This window comes from Hyperoodon ampullatus (genome assembly GCF_949752795.1).
Source record: "Hyperoodon ampullatus genome assembly, chromosome: 3".
In the NCBI taxonomy this organism is placed as follows: Eukaryota; Metazoa; Chordata; class Mammalia; order Artiodactyla; family Ziphiidae; genus Hyperoodon; species Hyperoodon ampullatus.
In genome coordinates this window covers 66,579,849-66,594,946 of record NC_136916.1, presented here as the reverse complement: position 1 = coordinate 66,594,946, position 15,098 = coordinate 66,579,849, and the positions used below count along the sequence as shown (strand labels likewise).

General features: G+C 38.4%; 1 protein-coding gene across 2 annotated transcripts in view; it reads left to right on the top strand.

Moving 5' to 3' along the window:
- The window catches only part of UBE2Q2 (ubiquitin conjugating enzyme E2 Q2), a gene marked incomplete at its 5' end in the record, with an annotated part of 68,298 nt that overhangs the window by 42,730 nt on the left and 10,470 nt on the right, over positions 1 to 15,098 (top strand). For both annotated transcript variants that reach the window (XM_079698849.1, XM_079698848.1), the window contains one exon: positions 7,272 to 7,330. In XM_079698849.1, the coding sequence (XP_079554975.1) occupies positions 7,272 to 7,330 (59 nt within the window). The remainder of the gene's footprint in view (positions 1 to 7,271; positions 7,331 to 15,098) is intronic.

The following is a 15,098-nucleotide window of genomic DNA, read 5'->3' as shown; positions in this document are numbered from 1 at the left end:
TCTCTAATAATTAGTTATGTTGAGCAGCTTTTCATGTGCTTCTTGGCCATCTGTATGTCTTCTTCTGAGAAACGTCTATTTATGTCTTCTGCCCATTATGCATTGGATTGTTTGTTTTTCTAATATTGAGCTGCGTGAGCTGTTTATGTATTTCGGAGATTAATCCTTGGTCCGTTGATTCCTTTGCAAATATTTTCTCCCATTCTGAGGGTTGTCTTTTAGTCTTGTTTGTGGTTCCCTTTGCTGTGCAAAGGCTTTTAAGTTTAATTAGGTCCCATTTGTTTATTTTTGTTTTTATTTCCATTACTCTAACAGGTGGATCAAAAAAGACCTTGCTGTGATTTATGTCCAAGAGTGTTCTTCCTGTGTTTTCCTCTTAAGAGTTTTATAGTGTCCGGTTTTAACATTTAGGCCTCTAATCCATTCTGAGTTTATTTTTGTGAATGGTGTTAGGGAGTGTTCTAATTTCATTCTTTTACATGTAGCTGTCCAGTTTTCCCAGCACCACTTATTGAAGAGACTGTCTTTTCTCCATTGTATATCCTTGCCTCCTTTGTCATAGATTAGTTGACCATAGGTGTGTGGGTTTATCTCTGGGCTTTCTATCCTGTTCCATTCATCTATATTTCTGTTTTTGTGCCAGTACCATATTGTCTTGATTACTGTAGCTTTGTTGTATAGTCTGAAGTCAGGGAGTCTGATTCCTCCAGCTCCGTTTTTTTCCCTCAAGACTGCTTTGGCTATTCAGGGTGTTGTGTGTCTCCGTACAAATTTTAAGATGATTTGTTCTAGTTCTGTAAAAAATGCCATTGGTAATTTGATAGGGATTGCATTGAATCTGTAGATTGCTTTGGGTAGTATAGTCATTTTCACAATATTGATTCTTCCAATCCAAGAACATGGTATATCTCTCCATCTGTTGGTATCATCTTTAATTTATTTCATCAGTGTCTTATAGTTTTCTGCATACAGGTCTTTTGTTTCCCTAGGTAGGTTTATTCCTAGGTATTTTATTCTTTTTATTGCAATGGTAAATGGGAGTGTTTCCTTTATTTCTTTTTCAGATTTTTCATCATTAGTGTATAGGAATGCAAGAGATTTCTGTGCATTATTTTGTATTGTGAAACTTTACCAAATTCATTGATTAGCTCTAGTAGTTTTCTGGTGGCATCTCTAGGATTCTCTACGTATAGTATCATGTCATCTGCACACAGTGACAGTTTTACTTCTTCTTATCCAATTTGTATTCCTTTTATTTCTTTTGCTTCTCTGATTGCACGGGCTAGGACTTCCAAAACTATGTTGAATAATAGTGGTGAGAGTGGACATCCTTGTCTCATTCCTGATCTTAGAGGAAATGCTTTCAGTTTTCCAGCATTGAAAATGATGTTTGCTGTGGGTTTGTCATTATGGCCTTTATTATGTTGAGGTAGGTTCCCTCTATGGCCACTTTCTGGAGAGTTTTTATCATAAATGTGTGTTGAAAAGCTTTTTCTGCATCTATTGAGATGATCATATGGTTTATCTTCTTCAATTTGTTAATATGGTGTATCATATTAATTGATTTACATATTTTGAAGAATCCTTGCATTCCTGGGATAAGTCCCACTTGATTGTGGTATGTGATCCTTTTAATGTGTTGTTGAATTCTGTTTGCTAGTATTTTGTTGAGGATTTTTGCATCTATATTCATCAGTGATATTGGTCTGTAATTTTCTTTTTTTGTAGTATCTTTGTCTGGTTTTGGTGTCGGTGATGGTGGCCTCATATAATGAGTGTGGGAGTGTTCCTTCCTCTGCAATTTTTTTGGAAGAGTTTGAGAGAGATGGGTGTTAGCTCTTCTCTAAATGTTTGATAGACTTCACCTGTGAAGCCATCTGGTCCTGGACTTTTGTTTGTTGGAAGATTTTAATCACAGTTTCAATTTCATTACTTGTGATTGGTCTGTTCATATATTCTGTTTCTTCCTGGTTCAGTCTTGGAAGGTTATACCTTTCTAAGAATTTGTTCATTTCTTCCAGGTTGTCCATTTTATTGGCATAGAGTTCCTTGTAGTAGTGTCATAGGATGCTTTGTATTTTTGCCATGTCTGTTGTAACTTCTCCTTTTTTATTTCTAATTTTATTGATTTGAGTCCTCTCCCTCTTTTTTTTGAGGAGTCTGGCTAAAGGTTTATCAATTTTGTTTATCTTCTCAGAGAACCAGCTTTTAGTTTTATTGATCTTCGCTATTGTTTTTTTGTTTCTGTTTCATTTATTTCTGCTCTGATCTTTATGATTTCTTTTCTTCTGCTAATGTTGGGTCTTGTTTATTCTTCTTTCCCTAGTTCCTTTAGGTGTAAGTTTACATTGTTTATTTGATATTTTCCTTGTTTCTTGAGGTAGGCTGGTATAGCTATAAACTTCACTCTTAGAACTGCTTTTGCTGCATCCCATAGGTTTTGGATCATTGTGTTTTCATTGTCATTTGTCTCTAGGTATTTTTTGATTTCCTCTTTGATTTCTTCAGTGATCTCTTGGTTATTTAGTAACATATTGTTTAGCCTCCATATGTTTGTGTTTTTTATATTTTTCTCCCTGTAATTGATCTCTAATCTCATAGCATTGTGGTCAGAAAAGATGCTTGATATGATTTCCATTTTCTTAAATTTACTGAGGCTTGATTTGTGATCTATCCTGGAGAATGTTCCATGCGCACTTGAGAAGAAAGTGTAATCTGCTGTTTTTGGATTGAATGTCCTATAAATATCAGTTCTATCTGGTTTGTTTTGTCATTTCAAGATTGTGTTTCTTTACCTATTTTCATTTTGGATGATCTGTCCATTGGTGTAAGTGAGGTGTTAAAGTCCCCCACTCTTATTGTGTTACTGTCGATTTCCTCTTTTAAAGCTGCTAGCAGTTGCCTTATGTATTGGAGGTGCTCCTATGTTGGGTGCATATATATTTATAATTGTTATATCTTCTTCTTGGATTGATCCCTTGATCATTATGTAGTGTCCTTCCTTGTCTCTTGTAACATTCTTTATTTTAAAGTCTATTTTATCTGATATGAGTATTGCTACTCCAGCTTTCTCATGATTTCCATTTGCATGGAATGTCTTTTTCCATCCCCTCACTTTCAGTCTGTTTGTGTCCCTAGGTCTGAAGTGGGTCTCTTGTAGACAACATATAGATGGGTGTTGTTTTTGTATCCATTCAGCAAGCCTGTGTCTTTTGGTTGGAGCATTTAATCCATTCACATTTAAGGTAATTATCGATATGTATGTTCCTATGACCATTTTCTTAATTGTTTTGGGTTTGTTTTTGTAGGTCCTTTTCTTCTCTTGTGTTTCCTGTCTAGAGAAGTTCCTTTAGCATTTGTTGTAGAGCTGGTTTGGTGGTGCTGAATTCTCTTAGCTTTTGCTTGTCTATACAGCTTTTGATTTCTCCATCAAATCTGAATGAGATCCTTGCCAGGTAGAGTAATCTTGCTTGTAGGTTCTTCCCTTTTATCACTTTAAGTATGTTATGCCGCTCCCTTCTGGCTTGTAGAGTTTCTGCTGAGAAGTCAGCTGTTAATCTTATGGGAATTCCCTTGTTCTGTTATTTGTCGTTTTTCCCTTGCTGCTTTCAATAATTTTTCTTTGTGTTTAATTTTTGCTAATTTGATTACTTATGTGTCTTGGTGTGTTTCTGCTTGGGTTTATCCTGTATCGGTCTCTCTGCACTTCCTGGGCTTGGGTGGCTACTTCCTTTCCCATGTTAGGGAAGTTTTTGACTATAATCTCTTCAGATATTTTCTCTGGTCCTTTCTCTCTCTCTTCTCCTTCTGGGACCCCTATAATGTGAATGTTGTTGTGTTTAATGTTGTCCCAGGGGTCTCTTAGTCTGTCTTCATTACTTTTCATCCTTTTTTTTTCTTCTGTTGTGCAGCAGTGAGTTCCACCACTCTGTCCTCCTGGTCACTTATCCGTTCTTCTGCCTCAGTTATTCTGCTATTGATTCCTTCTAGTGTATTTTTCATTTCAGTTATTGTGTTGTTCATCTGTGTTTGTTCTTTAATTCTTCTAGATCTTTGTTAAACATTTCTCGCATCTTCTCGATCTTTGCCTCCACTGTTTTTCCGAGGTCCTGAATCATCTTCACTATCATTATTCTGAATTCTTTTTCTGGGAGGTTGCCTATCTCCACTTCATTTAGTTGTTTTTCTGGGTTTTTATCTTGTTCCTTCGTCTGGTACATAGCCCTCTGCCTTTTCATCTTGTCTATCTTTCTGTGAATGTGGTTTTTGTTCTACAGGCTGTAAGATTGTAGTTCTTCTTGCTTCTGCTGGCTGCCTTCTGGTGGGTGAGGCTATCTCTTTGTGTTTCTTAAGTTTACAATATACTGTCCTATTTGGGCCTTATCTTTTTTTCTTTTTTTAACATCTTTATTGGAGTATAATTGCTTTACAATGGTGTGTTAGTTTCTGCTTTACAACAAAGTGAATCAGTTATACATATACATATGTTCCCATATCTCTTCCCTCTTGAGTCTCCCGCCCTCCCACCCTCCCTCCCTCCCTTTCCCACCCCTCTAGGTGGTCACAAACCACCTAGCTGTTCTTCCTGTGCCATGCAGCTGCTTCCCACTAGCTATCCACCCTACTTTTGATAGTGTATATATGTCCATGCCACTCTCAGTTTGTCACAGCTTACCCTTCCCCCTCCCCATATCCTCTAGTCCATGCTCTAGTAGGTCTGTGTCTTTATTCCCATCCTACCCCTAGGCTCTTCATGACATTTTTTTCCCCCTTAGAGTCCATATATATTTGTTAGCATACGGTATTTGTTTTTCTCCTTCTGACTTATTTTATTCTGTATGACAGACTCTGGGTCCATCCACCTCACTACAAGTAATTCAGTTTCGTTTCTTTTTATGGGTGAGTAATATTCCATTGTATATATGTGCCACATCTTCTTTATCCATTTATCCCATGATGGACACTTAGGTTGCTTCCATGTCCTGGCTATTGTAAATAGAGCTGTAATGAACATTTTGGTACATGACTCTTTTTGAATTATGGTTTTCTCAGGGTATATGCCCAGTAGTGGGATTGCTGGGTCGTATGGTAGTTCTATTTTTAGTTTTTTAAGGAACCTCCATCCTATTCTCCATAGTGGCTGTATAAGTTTACATTCTCACCAACAGTGCAAGAGTGTTCCCTTATCTCCACACCCTCTCCAGCATTTATTGTTTGTAGATTTTTTGATGATGGCCATTCTGACCAGTGTGAAATGATATCTCATTGTAGTTTTGATTTGTATTTCTCTAATGATTAATGATGTTGAGCATTCTTTCATGTGTTTATGGCAATCTGTATATCTTCTTTGGAGAAATGTCTATTTAGGTCTTCTGCCCATTTTTGGATTGGGTTGTTTGTTTTTTTTTGTTATTGAGCTGCATGAACTGCTTGTAAATTTTGGAGATTAATCCTTTGTCAGTTGCTTCATTTGCAAATATTTTCTCCCATTCTGAGCATTGTCTTTTGGTCTTGTTTATGGTTTCCTTTGCTGTGTGAAAGCTTTGAAGTTTCATTAGGTCCCATTTGTTTATTTTTGTTTTTATTTCCATTTCTCTAGGAGGTGGGTGAAAAAGGATCTTGCTGTGATTTTTGTCATAGAGTGTTCTGCCTATGTTTTCCTGTAAGAGTTGGATATTGTCTGGCCTTACATTTAGGTCTTTAATCCATTTTGAGTTTATTTTTGTGTGTGGTGTTAGGGAGTGTTCTAATTTCATACTTTTACATGTACCTGTCCAGTTTTCCCAGCACCACTTATTGAAGAGGCTGTCTTTTCTCCACTGTATATTCTTGCCTCCTGTATCAAAGATAAGGTGACCATATGTGCGTGGAGTTTATCTCTGGGCTTTCTATCCTGTTCCATTGATCTATATTTCTGTTTTTGTTGGGCCTGACCTTAACTTCATTTATGTTAGCTTTCGTTTTCATTTCATTTCATTTTGGAGGACTTTTTATGTTTATGACCCGCATTCATCATTAGGTAATAAATGTATACTTTTTTTTTTTTTTTTTTTGCGGTAAGCGGTCCTCTCACTGTTGTGGCCTTCTCCCGTTGTGGAGCACAGGCTCTGGACGCGCAGGCTCAGCAGCCATGGCTCATGGGCCCAGCCGCTCCGCGGCATGTGGGATCTTCCCAGACTGGGGCACGAACCCGTGTCCCCTGCATCGGCAGGCGGACTCTCAACCACTGTGCTGCCAGGGAAGCCCTATACATTCTTTATAAACTATTTTTATTCTTTTTAATGTTTACGGGTTTTTTTGGCTCTTTTTAGTTTATTGCATGAAGGAGTTACAGTAGTCCAAGTTAAAAGCAGACCCTAAATGGTTACATTATACAAGCTGTGAGGTTTTTAAACTTGTGACAGGGGACAGAAGGAAAATTCTACTCATTGCAAGGAAATCCTCTCTTAAGCTTCAGTGAGCCAGAAGCACTTAAAACCCATGAACCTTCATATGATCGTCGTTACCCAGTCTAGTCTCTACGAGGAACTGGCATATGTTTTGTTTTGTTTTTTTTTTTTGCGGTACGTGGGCCTCTCACTGCCGTGGCCTCTCCCGTTACAGAGCACAGGCTCCGGATGCACAGGCTTAGCGGCCATGGCTCCCGGGCCCAGTCGCTCCGTGGCATGTGGGATCCTCCCGGACCGGGGCACGAACCCGTGTCCCCTGCATCGGCAGGCGGACTCTCAACCACTGCGCCACCAGGGAAGCCCTGGCATATGTTTTTGATGTTGTTGTGCTGGTCACCCTGTAGCTGAATTACTTCTCCATACTCTGAATGCTCAATTACAGTACCATTGCAGGCAAATTTCTTCTTAAACGCCTTCGCTAGTTTCTTTTTATCATAATCATCAGTGATCCCTTGGACAGTAGTAAGGGTCTTCCTGCCGTTTTTCTGTTGAATTCTTATATGGATATAATCCTCAGTGCTAGCAGCCAGCAGATCATTACCCTTACTTGTATCAGCAAAGGGGTAGGTAGTGTGGAGCTTCTGGATAGTGGACATACGATACGATCCCTTTTCCTCGTTGGAAACGGCCTGCGGAAGGCGGCGGCTGGAGAAGGCAGGTTGAGGGGACAGAGTGTCGGGAAGCGAGGGGGCTCAAGGGGGAGGCTGCTGAGTCCTTCCTTGGTGGCGGCTCAGTGACTGGGCTATGGGGTATTTTTAAATCTTCTAAATAATACAGTATTAAGGATATTCTTAAAATTAAACTTGCTTATTTGTTTTTTAGGATAACTTTCCCTTTGATCCTCCATTTGTTCGAGTGGTGTTACCTGTTCTCTCAGGAGGGTAAGTTTAAGTGATTGTTTTCTTCGATAGTCTACATCAGAATCATTTGGAAGGCTGGTTAAATGCTAGGACGCCTAGAATGCTGGGCTTTACCTCAAGGTTTCTGATTCAGTAGGACTGGGGTAGGGCCTAAGAATTTGCATGTCTTAGATCATCTCAGGTGAAGCTGATGTTCTAGGCTGGGGACCATAATTTGAGAATCTTTGGCATAAACCATTATGTTTACAGGTAGAGTTTTTAATGACCTCTATTTGTACATACTTCATCTTAAAAAATTGAAAGTTTTTCAAATGTAAGATGTGATTGAGGGTTTAGAGAAAGTTAGGATTAGAGTGATTCCCACATGCCTGTGATCCTAGGAATAATCACAGGATATCTCATGAGCCTATGGAGCTGGTCATTGATCTTCTAAAGGTGGTTGTCTCAGTTTGGTAGGATCAAATGGTAATTGTCATGCATTTTTTAGTTGAAGCTTGTATTGCCTTTTGGTCATTAGAAGTCACATGAAGGATGGGGAAAAGATCAGAATTTGTACCTACATTAGTTGTGAAATGTTCTGTAGATCCTCAGAATAAGAGCAGTTAAACTAATTTGAGAATTCTGATATGCTCAGCTAATCAATTCCACTTTGTGAGATGTGTTATGGTGATTAAAACCTAAAAATATCCAGTCCTCTGATCGTCTCTATGGTTGATATAGTAATAGTTTCATTTAGATTAAAACAATCTGGGTGGCTATAAATGATTGAGGAAAACATTTGGAAACTTTTTGTAAACTCAGGATAAATATATAAAAATATTTTTATCAGATCATTTTGAAATCTCATGTAAACTTGACATAGATTTTTCACATTCTGTTGTGAAAAATCCCAAGAATTTTAAGAATTTATGATCTTGGTAGTTTACCACCTTGCTGTAGAGACAAACACATGAAATTATGAATAATGCCATTTTCAGTTTAAAAATCTGTTATATATTGAACAGTTTCTCTTCATTGATTCCTTTTACCAAATGGGGTTATTTTCCCATTATTCAAGTGAATAACAGGAATAATAAGCTGGTGACTTATCCAGATAAATCTTCTAACTTCTAATAAAGTATTTTTCCATTATATGAAAAGCCAGCAATGTAAAAGATTAAAAGTATTGAGTACTCAACTGATTGTCAAATGTTAAATATGGACTTAAGTTCGCTGAGGTTGAAGGAGAAGGGGATTGCATCTGGCAATAGTGATCTGGGAAGACTTGGACAAGTAGGCGGGATCTCAGCTAGGCCATGAAGTAATGGGTGGGGTTTGGTCAACTGACGGAGGTTGAAGGAAAATTGTCTATGTAGGCGAAAAGTAAACACAGTCACACATTTGGGAAAGAGCATGATGTATTCAGAGTGTACCAGATCAGTTTGAACTATAACACAAGAGGGGTAGAATTCATATAGAAGAATTATAAGAAATTGTGTTGACAATATCTTATAATTATATAGGAGCATGGATTGGTGAGCAAACTATTTCCCATGGATATTGAATTTATCTTTCTGTAACTGGTTCAGGAACAGGGAAATAACAGTAAAGAGAATGTTTTAGAAAGATAAATATGGTGACAGTAGAAGAGACTACAGGACAAACTTAATCTTCACAAAACCTGGAAGAATGCGAGCCTTGTTAACTAGAGCTGAGGCCACTGTCTTAGCATGAAGTGATGACAACCTAAATCGGTACAGTAGTAATGGGAATGGAAGGATGAATGAAAGGTGAGTGCTGCTTTGAGGCAGAATCAGAATGATTTTGAGGCAAAATCAAAATAACAGTCTACTATTAAGTAAAGAGGAAAAATTACTGGCTGACAGGGGAAGAACTAAAGAAGAACTAAAAAGTGTGAAGCCTGATAGAACAGAGCTTGCAATCTTAGAATAAGGCTAAAGCTTGAACACTGTGACTCTGGATGGATTATTAAGCAATTTTTGTTCCAAATATTTTATATCCCACATCTCCTAGCTACTCACTTATTTGTTTCTTGTCATAGTCAAAAAAAATTTTTTAAACCTAACAGCTTTATTGTGATACAATTCACATATGGTAAAACTTACCTTTTAAAGTGTATAATTCAGTGGTTTAGTATACTCAGAGTTGTGCAACCTTTACCACTAATTTCCATCACCTTCCAAAAGAAACTCTGTACCCATTAGCAATCACTTCTCATTCCTCCCTCCTACGCCCCACCCACCAGCAACCACTAATCTCCTTTCTCTCTCTCTGGATTTGCCTGTTCTGGACATTTCATTTAAATGGAACCAAACAAATTACAGCCTTTCGTGACTGGCTTCTTTCACTTAACAAAATGTGTGGGCTTCCCTGGTGGTGCAGTGGTTGAGAGTCTGCCTGCCAATGCAGGGGACATGAGTTCAAGCCCTGGTCCAGGAAGATCCCACATGCTGTGGAGCAACTAAGCCCGTGTGCCGTAACTACTGAGCCTGCGTGCCACAACTACTGAAACCCGCGTGCCTACAGCCCATGCTCCGCAACAAGAGCAGCCACCTCAGTGAGAATCCCTGCGCACCACACGAAGCGTAGCCCCTGCTCGCTGCAACTAGAGAAAGCCTGCATGCAGCAACGAAGGCCCAGCGCAGCCAAAAATAAATAAATAAAATAAATTTATATTAAAAAAAATTTGTCAAGGTCCATCCATGTTGTATCATATATCAGTACTTCATTCCATTTTATTTATGCATGGACATTTGTTTTTTCCACCCTTGGACTATCATGAATAATGCTGTGCATACTCATGTACATGCTTCTGTGTGCACATGTTCATTTCTCTTTTGCATATACCTATGTGAGGAGGCACTAGGTCCTTTGGTGACTAACTTTTTGATGAAGTACCAGACTATTTTCCAAAGTGGCTGCACCATTAACGTTCCCACAAGCAATGTGTATATAACCACACTCTTCACTTCCTGTTCACTTCTCAGCCGCATGTAGTCTGGCATTGGCTGTTAGTGTTCCTCCCAAACTGGTATAGCCGATAGGGACTTTGGTATTGGTAAATTACAGAAGTCCCTTTTCAGGCTCTGTCATATCTGATTATCAGATTTCTCAGCAACATTGAAACATTTTTCCCTTGGCTTCTGATTGCCTCTTCTCAGTCTCTTTTGATGGAAACTCCTTGTTTACTTAACTTATACCTATTGGAGTTCTTCAGAATTTAGTACTGGGTCCTTTTTTCTTTTCCCTTCATTTCTTTGCCTTTTTTAAAAAATTAAAATTTTAATTGAGTTAATTGTGTATTTGTGCACAGTTGTAAGAAATAATAGAGATACCTTGTACCCTTTGCCTATTTTCCCCAGTGGTAACATTTCTGCAAAGCTGTAGTATAATATTATGAGGAGGCAGTGATACAGTATGAGACAGTGATACAGAGATAGTGATACGATAAGTAGAGATTATTCAGATTTTCCTAGTTTCACTTATAACTCATGTGTGTGTATGTGTGTATTAAGTTCTATATTGAGTAGGTTTGTGTATCCACCACCACAGTCAAGGTACTGAACAGTTCCAACACCATGAGGATCCTTCTTGAGGCCCCTTTAAACCATACCCATTTTCCTGTAATGCCCCCTCTTCCCTTAATTCCTGGCAACCACTAATCTGTCCTGCATTCTTAGTATTTTGTCATTTCAAAAAAACTTTACATAAATGGAATCATACATTTTTGGATTGCAGCCTTTAGGGATTAGCTTTTTTTTTTTAAACTCATAATTCCTTGGAGAGTCATCTAAGTGTCTGACTACTTTGTTCCTTTTTATTGCTGAGTAGTATTCCATGGTGCACCATGTACCACAGTCTGGTTAACCAGTAACCTGCTTTAGGACTTCTAGACTGATTTCAGTGTTTGGGTATTACAAATAAAGCTGCTATGAATACTTGTGTACAGGTGTTTTTTTCTGAATGTATTGTCCTTTCTCTGGGATACAAGTCTAGGAATGCAATTGCTGGGTCATATGGTCATTGCATATAGAGTTTTTAAAGAAACTACCAAACTGTTTTCCAGGGTGGCTTTACCATTTTATATTCCTACCAAGAATGTGTGAGTGATACACTTTCTCCACACCCTTGCCAGCATTTGGTGATGTCACTTGTTTTTTTTTTTTTTTTTTTTTGTGGTACGTGGGCCTCTCACTGTTGTGGTCTCTCCCATTGCAGAGCACAGGCTCCGGACGCGCAGGCTCAGTGGCCATGGCTCACGGGCCCAGCTGCTCCGCGGCATGTGGGATCTTCCCGGACCGGGGCACGAACCCGTATCCCCTGCATTGGCAGGCGGACTCTCAACCACTGCGCCACCAGGGAAGCCCTACTTGTTTTTATTATAGGCATTCTGTTAGGTGTGTGGTGATGTCTCATTGTGGTTTTAACTTGCTTTCCCTAATATTCCTCAGTGTTGAATATCTTTCATGTACTTGTTTGACAGCTTTATATACTCTTCCAAGAGATACTTGTTCATGTCTTTTGCCAATTTTCTAATTGGATTGCATTTCATTGAATTTTGAAAGTTTAAAAAATATATTCTACATAATAGTCCTTTGCTGGATATGTGTTTTTTTAATTTCTTCTAGTATATAGCTTCATTTCATCTTGTTAAGAGAAACTTTTGTAGAACAAAATATTTTAGTTTTGATGAAGTCAAATTTATAGATGTTTCTCCTTTTATAGATTATGCTTTTGGTGTCAAATCTAAAAACTCTTTGCCTAGTCCTAGATCCCAAAGATTTTCTCCTACCTTTTTTTCCTCAAGGTTTTACAGTTTACAGATAAGTCTGTGAATCATTCTGAGTTAATTTTTGCATAAGGTATGAGGTGTAGGTCATAGATTTTTGCCTAATGTCCAGTTGCTCTAGCATGATTCGTTGAAAAAGCTCCCATGGCTTTTGAAATATTTCTATGTGCCAGTGACTCCCAGGTTCGTATCTCACATCCCTGTGTCTTTTCTGCTTCCAATATCCTTCTGCCTTCTTAACACCTCTGCTTGAATATCTCTTATACAGGCATCTCAGACTCTTCAGGACAAAAACTTGAACCCATCTTCTTTTCAGTTTCCCTTCCCCAGTCTTGCTTATCTTAATTAATGAACCTAGGAGTCATTCTTTACATCACCTTTTCCTCATTTTCCTTTGATTCTCCCTTTTAAAGAGTTCTCAGATCCAATTACTTGTCTCCATTTTTGTTGCTACCACCATCAGTTCCCACTTGGATCACTTCAGAGGATTCCTGATCAGACTCCTGCTTCTATTCCCTCACTCATAAAGCTTCTGTAGAGTGAGCTTTTACAAATTTGTTCTGATTATGTTGCTCCCCTGCTTAAGCTCTTCTCATGTCTTCCCACTGCTCCTGTAGGTTGATGTCCTTACCATATTCTACATGCCCTCTGTGATCTTGCCCTTGCTTTCCTCTTCAGTCATCTTGTTACTACACTTTTCCTCTCTGAGCTAATGCCCCACTAGTTGTCTTTCAGCCCCTAGTACCAAGCAGATTCTTTCCTCATGACTTCCATATACATTTCCTCTGCCTGGAATGTTATTCCCACCCACACTTCAATTCCCGCAGGTCTCAGCCTGTGTGTCACTCTTAGATATGCTGTTCCTGACCACCAAATTTAAAATAAGCCTCCTGGTTTTTCCTTCTCACAGAACTCTGGGTCTCCATCCCCCACTTTATTTTTTATTTGTTTGACATCTGTAATCTTTACTGGATTGTAAACATCATGAAGGCAGGGTCATGTCAGCTTTCTTCATTGTATGCTCTGTGTCTGGTTCAGTGCTTTAGCATACATACTATATATGCAGTAGATATATATTTTTTTTCTTGCAGTACGCGGGCCTCTCACTGCTGTGGCCTCTCCCATTGCGGAGCACAGGCTCCGGACGCGCAGGCTCAGCGGCCATGGCTCACGGGCCCAGCCGCCCCGCGGCATGCGGGATCCTCCCGAACCGGGGCACAAACCCATGTCCCCTGCATGGGCAGGCGGACTCCCAACCACTGCGCCACCAGGGAAGCCCTGCAGTAGATATTTTTGAATGAATGAACGAGATAGGAAAATATAGTAAGGTAGCAAGATGTAGGCAATTTAGGGTAATATACAATTCCCAGTCCACTGGTATTTTTATGAGCTATATTATTGAGCCATCGAAACTTGACCATCTTTCTTGCTTAGTCCAGGGTGTAGTGTAGTGAGAATCAGAAAGATTATTTGATGATAATACAATACATTGTGAGAGAGCTGTTTGTAGGCAACTGAAGATGCTTTATTGGTTGATTATAGTAAGAAGTATTCTTTGTGTCCCAGTCATCCACAAAGAAAATACTTCTACTTCTAGATGACCATGGGTTGTTTCTGTCTGTATTGAGAGAACATTATCTTAAGAAACTGGTTTTAAATGTCAGCATTTTCTTTATCCCTCTCTTAGGGCTCTATTCTTAGAATCCATGGCCCCTTTCCTTACCTCGAAAGGGGAGGATTATGATTGTTTTATGTGGGCTGATAAGCCTGCCTTTTTTTTTAATGTCATTATCAAGAAATTGACTATAATATAAAAATTTTATTTCTCATCTCTTTTTTGGATCATGTTGTATGATTTAAGAATCATGTTGTATGATTAATGTTACTTGTTGTCCCTTTAAGTACTGATAAATGGTATTTGTTGTCCCCTCAAAGCAATTAAGTGATCATCATAGACTGTTGGTGGGGAGGTTAGCTGGCAAACATTCTTGCAGGAACCTCCTAGTAAAACAAAAATTCTATAAATTGAATGCCTGAAGAGGCTGAGCTTAGGATAGTGTTTGCTATACAACTTTGGCAACTGAAAATTTTTTTAAGTTGAAAATATTACTATGCCCATGTATATGGCATTTTATCTTTAGATGACTCTTAGATTATTGTTATTTTTTCTAGTGTTCTTGCATTGTCTCAATATTCAGCAGGAACTCTTTGGAGGCAAAGAGCAATAAGCACTTGGAACACATATTGATAAAATGATACAGTACAGAAGTAGAGTTGATAAAATGATACAGTACAGAAGTAGAATTGGCTACTTCTTTTAGGTGTAAATGCTGCTGACAGTATATATTAAGGAAAAGTTTAGTAAGTTTATATTAAGGTAAAGTTTAATATGCATTAATATATACTTAGCTCACTTTTTGTATAGGTACTAGAACTACTTCTGTCTTGTGTTAGACATCCAACAAACATTTTTGTAGCTATTATGCTATTATGTACTTGTAGAAAATGTACTTTCTTTTGATCTACAAGTATGAAAACTTCCCTTCTTCCTTCCTGACAAGACTCTCCACCCCAAAATGAAGAGTGGGGTGTTAAAAGGGAAGGTGGTGGTTAGATAATTGGTAACTCAGTGTCATCTACATATCTCCTTTTGCTAAAATGTTTCTCTTTAGCATTTCTGAAGTGTGAGGACCAATGAGTGTAATGAGTGTTAACTCATTAACAGATTACTAGACTTTGAGCAGTTTTGGAGGAGCCAAAATCCAAATGAGAACTTGGATCTTGTAATTCTGTTAAATCAGCAAGTGCTTATTTAAAGCTGACTATATACAAGATGCACTTTGAGCCCAGTGGGAGATTCAAAGAATTGGAGACAGGTTTCTGAGTTTCAGGAACATAAGAGAATATACAGAGTTTAAAATCCCATGATTCTCCTCCCTAATTTAATTTTTTGGAGTGTTTTTCTTTCCTTCGTATTAAACTTTTACTTTGAAAGTTCCC